At 44.7% G+C, this 11,158-nt stretch overlaps 1 protein-coding gene across 1 annotated transcript in view; it reads right to left on the bottom strand.

The window, feature by feature from the left end:
• Positions 1-11,158, bottom strand: part of LOC123763775 (roundabout homolog 2) — a 55,307-nt gene that overhangs the window by 22,679 nt on the left and 21,470 nt on the right. The window contains exons 8-10 of the mRNA XM_069304201.1: positions 8,780-9,036; positions 4,961-5,116; positions 159-338 (exon numbers count right to left, since the gene is read on the bottom strand). Of these exons, the coding sequence (XP_069160302.1) occupies positions 159-338; positions 4,961-5,116; positions 8,780-9,036 (593 nt within the window). The remainder of the gene's footprint in view (positions 1-158; positions 339-4,960; positions 5,117-8,779; positions 9,037-11,158) is intronic.

Below are 11,158 nucleotides of genomic sequence, written 5' to 3' on the forward strand. Positions count from 1 at the left end.
GTCTGGTGTGTGTGTGTGTGTCTTTTTGTACAAAAGAGTGCACGAGTCACTTGAAACACAGAACAGAGTGCAAGGTGAAAGGATTAAAAGAAGGAATTGGGACAACTCAAATTGCACGTGACTTAAAAGTTTTAAATATTCTTGATGTAATTACGTACCTGCCGTGCAATAGCTCTGTTGACCATCGGGGACTGGTGCCTCCACTGCTGGGGAAACTGTGGCAGTCCTAGTGGATTATTGTACTGCTGGAGATGGTCGGGTGGAGGGTTCTCAGGTAAGGGGGGAGGAGCATACTGTTCCCACGGAGGAATATAGCCACGCTGGACAGTACCATGAGGCTGGAAAAACATCTTATCTTAATATTCATTCTATTTTTCCATCATATACAGTATAAATTTAGTTTTTTCCCACAGACCATGCTGCTAGAAAATCAGCCCCACTATCCAAAAATATTCAAAATGCCGCAAATTCTCTTGCAACGCTTTTCCATGCTAACATGTTAAACCTAATTTCTTTTTAAGTAGGGGAGTGTCCCTAAGTCACTCCCTACATCAAAGTAGGAAGTGACTTAGGAAACAGTGATCACTCCCTACTTTGATGTTATTTACTATTGTCTCCCTCTTGGCCAGGCAATGCAAATGGACTTTTTTTTTTGTGGCATTTAGAATTTACAGCCAGAAGTTCACAGAAGATACAGTAAATGCTAATATAGCACCAATAAATTTAGCAACACCAACAATTACAATAAACCCCAGCATTCAATGTAATGAAAAGCCTCTTTATGGATGAGCCCTAATGGCTCTCTGAAGCTCTCTCACTTAAATTGCTCCATGCAAATGGGTCACATCTGATGTGGGAGTTCTGTTTGGCCTACCGAGAATCAGTGCCAAAACCAAGGCCCCCATCACAGAGGTGCAGAGAGCAGGTGGCATAAACCAGGCCCCCATCACAGAGGTGCAGAGAGCAGGTGGCAATTTGCCACCCTACCAGGAAAGCATCCAGAAAGTCAGCAAAGCTTTACAGATGACTGGAGGGTTAGTATAGATCGAAGCCTTAAAACTACCAAACAACTCCAAGAACCAGAAAAACCTTCTAAATAAACATGAAACATTCAGTACTGAATGCCACCACCTAGCAGCCTGACTTCTGCACATAGCCATCTTCCTTGGTCAGTTCTTTTGCTGATGTCCACTTGGACAATACTGTAGTGTTCTGGGTCTTTCAGACACGGCAAGTGTGTGTGCTTCAGGTTAAGTGCTAGCTGTCCTTTAACTCATTCCTGCAGGGGCCATTTGCTTTGTACTTTGTTCTATATTTTACTATTTTGCCTCATGTGCCTCTTTTCTATTTGGCTTACTGTGTGGGCTTAGCTTTGTTGTGCTTCAGTCTGCATACACTGCACTGCCCCTTCACTGTCTTATCTTCTGTCATGTGTTTGGGAGTTTGCCTCTGAGAGGCTAGGCTACTGTGGTGTCCCTAAGCCCCTAGCTTAGGGACACCACAGTTGTTGTCCCTAGTTAGTTGTGTTGGGGCATGCTGGGATTTGCAGGTTTGATTATACAACACTGTGGACACCAGTCGTAGCTAGGATGTTTTGGTTGCACTAGACTTGCCTTTACCAAGCAGCCTCAGTGCCTGGGTAATTACCCAAACATAGTTCCGGGATGAGAGCTACGCTCATGGTGTCTCGTCTTCCCAGTACTCTGTCATATGACACTTTGAAACTACTCAGTCTTGGTTTCCAGTGCTTCTAGCCTGCTGTCAAAACCCGGACATTTTTTTGCAACTCTGCCTCTTTTTCACTATATCACCAAAATGTGTTAGCCTAAGACTCTACAAATTTATGTTGGATTAACACTACAATAATTTATTAAATAAAAATAAAATAAAATGTTTATTTAGGTAAGGTACATACATACAATAAATTTTTACAAAGAATGGTTGACTTATAGGTAGAGTTAGTACATACAATGCCTAAAGCCACTATTACGCAAAGCGTTTCGGGCATGATAAACTTAAATGACAAGCTTAATACTAATTGAGCATAATGAGTAGAATGAAAACAAGAAATGAAAACATAGATGAAAAAGCAGCACAAATACAATTATGTCGACAAACAGCGCTCTTTAAAAAAACCAGACATTGGTTGACAATAGAAGGGTAAGGTAGGTTACAGGGAATTTATTAGGTATAGCTTCGTTTTTAACTTAAACTGGTTGAGAGAGGTGCAGTCTTTAACATGGTTGGGAAGGTCATTCCACATTCTGGGCCCCTTGATTTGTAGAGCATTTCTAGTTTGATTAAGTCGTACTCTAGGAATATCAAAACTGTATTTATTTCTGGTGTGGTGCTCATGGGTTCTGTTACATCCTTCTATGAAGCTTTTGAGATCAGGATTGGCATTATAGTTTAGCGTTTTATATATGTATAATACACATGAGAGAATGTGCAGTGACAATGTCTAGCATATTCAGAGATTTGAGTAGGGGTACCGAGTGATGCCTGGGGCCAGAGTTGGATATTGTCCTAATAGCAGCTTTGTGTTGAGTAATTAGAGGACGTAAATGATTTTGGGTAGTAGAGCCCCAAGCACAAATACCATAGTTGAGATATGGATAGATAAGGGAGTAATAGAGAGTCACCAGGGCAGGGCGTGGTACATAATATCTGATCTTAGAAAGAATGCCCACAGTTTTTGAAACTTTTTTTGATATATTTAGAATGTGTCCCTGGAAATTCAGCTTGTGGTCAATGAGAATGCCAAGGAATTTGCCATCTAATTTGTTACAAATTTGGGTATTGTTTATTTTGAGATTTATTTGATTAGAGGATTTATTGCCAAACAGAATATAGAACGTTTTGTCAATGTTAAGGGTGAGTTTGTTGGCAGTTAGCCAAAGATGGACTTTATTTAGCTCAGTATTTACTGTGGCATTTAGAGCAAGGGGGTCAGGACTTGAGTAAATGAAGGTTGTGTCGTCAGCAAATAGAATTGGTTTGAGGTGTTGGGAGGCATTTGGAAGGTCATTAATGTAGATGAGAAAGAGGAGAGGGCCAAGTATGCTGCCCTGAGGAACACCAATGTTGATGGGTAGGGTGGGAGAAATTGTATTATTCACAGAAACATATTGGAGCCTGTCAGTAAGGTAGGATTTGAGGTATTGTAGGGAGTGTCCTCTGACTCCATAATGATGTAATTTAAGAAGAAGGTTTTGGTGGTTGACAGTATCAAAAGCTTTACGCAGGTCCACAAATAACCCAACAGGGAACTCATTTTTATCAAGAGCTGTATGAATCGAGTTAAGCATACTAATAAGTGCATCGTTAGTGCTTTTTTTTGGGTCTGAAGCCATATTGGCAAGGGCTAAGTATATTGAGTTTGGCTAGATATGAGTAAAGCTGCTTATAGATTAGTTTTTCAAAAATTTTTGACAAGTTTGGCAGGATTGATATAGGTCTGTAGTTGTTAACATCTGTGAGATCACCACATTTGTGGACAGGCGTTACTCTCGCTTTTTTTAGAATATCTGGAAAGGTTTGGAGTTCAAGTGACTTGTTGAAGAGCAATGCAATAGCAGGGGCTAAAGATCTGGAGGCTTTTTTGTAAATTAAAGTTGGTATCTCCTCAAGGGCACCAGACTTGGTTTTAAGGGAAAGGATTATCTCATTGACGTCAGTGGAATTTATAGGCTTTAGGTACAGAGACTGTGGATAGTTACCTGTAAGATAGTCTAAATAAAATAGATTAAATACTGTCAAAGCTCACTTATTTGGACTATATGGGAAGGATCCCTCACTGGATACGCCAGACATCCAGATAAGCAGAAATCTTACAGGGAAAGTCCAAAAATTATCATATTCACAATTCTTATTTTTTGTGCCACAGCCAACATTCAGTACAGTAATTCGAACTTCAACACACACACTACAAATCAAAAATATACTGTAATTTAAAAGAAACTCCAGCTTACCTTGTTGTAGTTGTTTCTCGTTTGGTACTGTAGATCTTGAAATGTGTAGTTCTTGAAAATTTACGTAACCTAATCTCTGGTTATCTGGATTTCTATCTGGGTATGGTGAAGTTTGGCAGAAAATTATCTGGTTGCAATTTTGGCTGGCTAATCCAAATACTGTACTGTAGGTATTGGGTTTAGCGGGCTTTGGAAAACCAAGCTCATACAGGATTCTAGATTATTATCTGTTACTATGGTAATGGGGGGATTTGATAGTACAACATACACCACTTGATCTTGAAAGTAGTAGACCTAATCTAGGCCTACAATAGGACAAATGTTAGCATTAATGTCATATTTCAATGTAAGGACAAGAAAAAGCCGATTCACATCTAGAAATCCTTTGTGTGACTGCATCAGGGTTGCTGAAGCATGGCTACCACTGGTAGACATGCATCAGGGTTGCTGAAGCATGGCTACCACTGGTAGACATGTACAGTGGTACAATACTACACAACTAAACAAAGTGTTCACAATTTATAGTTTGTAAAATGCCTGAAATATCTAGAAGACGAAAAAGCTCTTCGAAGAGGTCACAATAAGATGGTGAACATAATTGGAAATTTGGTTTGGTGTTGAACTTGAGGCCTATTAAGACCACCGCAAGACCTTAATGACCAACCAACCAGCATGTATACTTTAGTCTTCAAGTTCAAGTTCAAGTATGTTTATTGAGACAAGAAAAAATACATCTCAAAGGGATAGAGTAGCTTAGGATATTTCTACCCCCCACACTTTAGTCTTAAACATAGGTGAGAACTAAAGCAATCTTATACTGTACATACACCGAAAAGCGGGTTGCTGTCCATCTGTCAATACACAGATTTTGGGGCCCTTGGGCCCCAAATCTACCCTCTATCATATCTTCAAGATATTAATATTAAACAATGATGTACCCCCCCGAAGGCAGAACTAACATTCTTGAACTGCACACAGAGAGAACAAACCTGTTTAGTGTTGAGTGCTGGTGATAGAGAAGGCTTGTACAGCTGTTGCTTCTTGAGAGTACAATAAAGAACAAGATTGTCATCTGGTTGATTCATTACATTGTTGTCTCCATACATGCTACCATACACAGGGATGTTTGGCTCCACTGTCTCACCCTGTATGAGGTATATTGCAATAATTAATTTTTATTTGGGTAATTTTTTTAAATATCAAAATAATGATAGTGAAATAGCAAATAACATAAATACATTTTATATATTGTAGTACTGTACACTGTAATGCAGTACAGTACATACGACCGGAGGGAGCCGGTCGGCCGAGCGGACAGCACGCTGGGCTTGTGGTCCCGGGGTCGATCCCGGGCGCCGGCGAAAAACAATGGGCAGAGTTTCTTTCACCCTATGCCCCTGTTACCCAGCAGTAAAATAGGTACCTGGGTGTTAGTCAGCTGTCACGAGCTGCTTCCTGGGGGTGGAGGCCTGGTCGAGGACCGGGCCGCAGGGACACTAAAGCCCCGAAATCATCTCAAGATAACCTTAAGAAGATAACATCCTCGGTTCAACTATATGGGAGCGACCCTTAATTCGTTGCAACTGGAGATGCCCCCAGGATGCACTTCCCACACCCTATGAGTTAATTTCATGTAGCACAATTTTAATTCCAACATTCAGTATAATATAATAGACAACAATCAAATGAATATGTCTGCAAAAAAATTTAACCACACCTAACTTATTTCTTGGGTCCACAACTTCAAAACTAATTTTCTAAAGGTTGCAGGGCCATACTCGAGTGAATGAAAACCTTGCCATCTTAAAATTAAAAAACCACAGAATTTGGTTAATAATATCTTCAATAGATTTCCCATAGCTGATGACATCCAGTAATTTCCCATCACTATTTCTTGTAATGTCGAGTCCATCTACAAAAATCATCAAAAATGTGACTGAACTCATATTAAGACATCATTCATTCCCTAATATTTCCCACACTCTATGGCTTGATTTTATACCATATATCATTCCCTAATGAACAAATCCACAAGGGCCGTGACGAGGATTCGAACCTACGTCCGAGAGCATCCCAGACGCTACCTTAATCGACTGTCATTCCCTAAACTTTGTTCGATATAACTGAAAAAAAATCTTTAGGATTTGTCTTTGCTTGCACTGCTATGCGATAAGTATAAAAACATAAGCATTCTTATGTTCTTATTTTACCGAGTGAAATTTTAATTTCAGTCCATCAAATGAAGGATAACTATCTTGAGAATCTGTGTGAAAAGAGATTTAACTACATCTAGCATATTTCTTCACACCATAGATATGAAACCTCATTTTCAAAGGACAATGGACCCCATATTAGAAAACAAAAACCAGGGAATCTCAAAGTTAAAGTGAACCATAGAATTTGGTTTTAATTATGATCAATGGCCTTCTCTAGGCCCATTATGGTATAGTTCTAGGTATTGTTCTGGTTCCGTCTGTTTCACTGCTCCTGGGATAGGCGTGTTCGGATCCCACCAGCCCGGCCCTTCATCAGCTCCTGTCTCTCTGGCTTCCTCTTCAGGTATATCAGGGGTTCGGTTCTGAAATGCTATCCTTCCCCATTGCTCTGTGTGTTCACACAGACACTTGCCCCAAAAATCCAAAATGGCTAACAAAAAATTCCAAAACTGCAACAAAAATTTCCAAACACCCAACAGGAGACTCATCGAATCGAGGTTCGTTGAATCGAGATTCCACTGTAGTATTATGCAGTGTATGTGTCTGTGTGTAATTACCTAAGTATAGTTACAGGATGATAGCTATGCTTGTGGTGTCCCGTCTTCCAGGGCCCTGTCACATGAAACTCTTAAGATATGGGTATCATACAACAGCTGCATATTCCATCTTTGGTCTCACAAAGGTTGTGAAGAATTTCGTTAGGATTCTGCCATCCATGTACGGTATTTAAAAGCAATGGTGTAGTGAGGAGGATGTCCACATGCCTTTCAGAGAGACATGTGCACATCCTCTAGGAATGGGATGACTAGGGTATTATCACAAGTTGAGCCTGGCCTCAGGCTGGCCTCGGGGAGTAGAACAACTCTCAGAACTCTCTCCAAGATGACAGGGTCTCTAAGAGTTTCTGTGGCTTCCTCCAATGTGTGTGGGTCCTGGGCAGCTGTTTATTTTGCTGCCACATCTGCAAAATGTTGGCGACAGTCATGACCTCGCCTCTCTGGATTTTGTCACGCCTCTTCCCGGAGGTGAAGATCCTCCAAATGTGAAAGATCCTCCAAAGACCCAGTTGATTCTTGATTTGTCAAGGAACAATTCTCTCATCCTATAGCACAGTGGTCTACATCTTCCTCTAACAGTGGGGGGGGGGAGGGGTGGGGGACCTGGGTTCAGCCTTGGGGCAGGCCAGAAATAGGTATGTTTCACCTAATGCCACTGTTCATTAGAAATAGAAGAGATAGCCAGGAGTTAGGCAACTGCCGTAGATTGCATCCAGGGAGAAATGTCAGAAGTTGATTAGCAAGGGGACCTCGATAAGCTTAATTAATTAAGCACAGGCTTCCAGTCCCTGATAACGGGAACTAACTCATGGTTACCACCGTGCCTGTGGTTCACCAGATGGTGCCAGGCCAGTCCTTGTTCACTCTGCTGGACCTCGGGGACTGCTGCTGGCATGTACTAGTTAATCTGAGATATAAAATGGCTGGGGTTTCCTGTTGGCAAGACCAGACAACAATTTCCGGCTCATGTTCAGGATCAACTTGGCTTTCAAGGCGTTCACCAGACTTCTGGCATCGACCCAGGAGCTCCGGCGTATGGGCCTCAGTGTCCGGACGTGCAGTAAACAAATGATTGATTTGCGCTCCCAGTCGTTCCCTTAACTTGTTGGCTAGGGACACAATTGTGATACTGTTGGGTCATTTGCCCTCATTATCACTGCCTTAAAAACCTGCCTCTCTCATTGTAGATTACTTTGCATTTACATTTATCAAAGTGCCATAACTGAGGAAAGATGTACATGTTTCGTAAGTGGACACTTGCACTTGAGTTTTGGCTCTGATCTTCATCCATCTCTCTCCCATGTCAGCCTGGATCAAGATTGCCTCGTATCTGGCATGGTTCGCTGGAGGGCACCCACGCCTGTTGGAGCCGGAGCAGATCTTGGCTCGGCAGAACTTTATGTACATAATGTATCCTATGGACCAGCTGGCTCTAGGCGCTGCACCGGGTTCTACACATGCTCAGCACGTTTTGTTCCGGGGCTTCGTCCTACGACAGTTGATTCCATCTCTGATTTATTCATAGGCATGACAGGCGTGGGAGGGGAGGTTTATTCCAGCTTTCACCCACACGGTCAGAGACACCGGTCTCTTGGCAGGGGCACAAGCGACATTGGCCAATAGGCGACCAATACAGGACCCGCACCCTTCTAATTACCTCTTGGCTGTGTGTGGTCATAGTCATGAACGCCAAGTGGTGCCATGCAACAACACTGGATCTTCCCACTTTGATGAAGGATCACTTGTTTTTCTCTCAACAGTACAAACAGTGTTGCAGTGAATACGGAACTGTGCCGGCACCTTCACTGCTCTCGGGCCTGCAGTGTCCTCACGCATTCACAAATAATTTGTGTTATGAGAGTTAACACGGATTTTTTTTATTATTTTGTGGCTGTTACTCTGCATTACAGTGTCCATCTGTCTGGCTATCTTAAAGAGCTTGGCTATGCTCACTCTTATTTCAACGTCTTAAGAAAGTAAGGCATAACCTTAAGGTGTAGACAAGTTACATATCTAAACAGCAAGAAAAACTTACATTTCTTCCACGAATGATGTTAGTGGTAGCATAAGCCACAGGGGTGCCAGGAGGCTGGGTCCCCGGAGGCATGAGGGGTACCACTGAGCCGTCCACCTCGGCGTAGTCTCCGGGGGTGGTGTTGAGATTGAGCAGCTTCTCCGGGGTAGCGTCGTGCTTGTCCTCCGTGGTGGCCGAGGAGCTGCCCCACGGCCCTCGCTCAATCCACAGTCCTCCAGACATGGTGCCGTTCAGGCTACGCCCGTCCATCTTGTAGCCTGGGAAAACATTTACTGTTCAGATTAGAGTATTTGGCTTACGTGTACAGTACTTCTATTAAAATGTCCTCTTAAAAATAGTTTTAATTGAACAAATAAGAAGGTAATATTAGCATACAGAGAACAACTACACGGAATATTGACCAGACCACACACTAGAAGGTGAAGGGACGACGACGTTTCGGTCCGTCGTGGACCATTCTCTATGGAGAATGATCCAGGACGGACCGAAACGTCGTCGTCCCTTCACCTTCTAGTGTGTGGTCTGGTCAATATACTTTAGCTATGTTATTGACTCATCGCCTGCACCTACACGGAATATATATTAAAGGTCTTTATTAGCGAGCTTTGAGGACGCAGCTCCGACACACACACCAGATACAACTGTCACCTTGCCATACAAGTTACAGCCCCGCTCCTGTGCCAGGTAAGCCCACTACGGGTTCACCATAGCCCGTGCTACTTGCAACTTTTTGTTCACAGTAGCTGAATCTATAACAACAACGTTGTGTGAAGGGCTGGAGTAACCGTTTGTGTCTGTTCACCTGGTGGAGTTGACGGAAATGTAGTGGGAAACCTTGCCAGAGCCAGAGCTCAACCCCCGCAAGCACAATTAGGTGAGTACAGGATCCACAGGAGGCACACTCACCACCACCACAGCAGCAGCAGCAGCAGCAGCAGCAGCAGCAGCAGCAGCACCAGGAGACAATACACACACTCTCCACCCACCACACACACACTCTCCACCCACCACACACACACTCTCCACCCACCACACCCACACTCTCCACCCACCACACACACACTCTCCACCCACCACACACACACTCTCCACCCACCACACACACACTCTCCACCCACCACACACACACTCTCCACCCACCACACACACACTCTCCACCCACCACACACACACACTCTCCACCCACCACACACACACTCTCCGCCCACCACACTCTCCACCCACCACACACACACTCTCCACCCACCACACACACACTCTCCACCCACCACACACACTCTCCACCCACCACACACACTCTCCACCCACCACACACACACTCTCCACCCACCACACACACACTCTCCACCCACCACACACACACTCTCCACCCACCATACACACTCTCCACCCACCACACACACTCTCCACCCACCACACACACTCTCCACCCACCACACACACACACTCCACCCACCACACACACTCTCCACCCACCACACACACTCTCCACCCACCACACACACACTCTCCACCCACCACACACACACTCTCCACCCACCACACACACACTCTCCACCCACCACACACACTCTCCACCCACCACACACACACTCTCCACCCACCACACACACACTCTCCACCCACCACACACACACTCTCCACCCACCACACACACACTCTCCACCCACCACACACACACTCTCCACCCACCACACACTCTCCACCCACCACACACACTCTCCACCCACCACACACACACTCTCCACCCACCACACACACACTCTCCACCCACCACACACACTCTCCACCCACCACACACACACTCCACCCACCACACACACTCTCCACCCACAACACACACACTCTCCACCCACCACACACACTCTCCACCCACCACACACACACTCTCCACCCACCACACACACTCTCCACCCACCACACACACACTCTCCACCCACCACACACACACTCTCCACCCACCACACACACACTCTCCACCCACCACACACACACTCTCCACCCACCACACACACACTCTCCACCCACCACACACACACTCTCCACCCACCACACACACTCTCCACCCACCACACACACACTCTCCACCCACCACACACACACTCTCCACCCACCACACACACACTCTCCACCCACCACACACACACTCTCCACCCACCACACACACACTCTCCACCCACCACACACACACTCTCCACCCACCACACACACTCTCCACCCACCACACACACACTCTCCACCCACCACACACACACTCTCCACCCACAACACACACACTCTCCACCCACCACACACACTCCACCCACCACACACACACTCTCCACCCACCACACACACTCTCCACCCACCACACACACTCTACATTAAACACAAAAGCAG

The sequence above is a fragment of the Procambarus clarkii genome, chromosome 52 (genome assembly GCF_040958095.1).
Source record: "Procambarus clarkii isolate CNS0578487 chromosome 52, FALCON_Pclarkii_2.0, whole genome shotgun sequence".
Classification (NCBI taxonomy): Eukaryota; Metazoa; Arthropoda; class Malacostraca; order Decapoda; family Cambaridae; genus Procambarus; species Procambarus clarkii.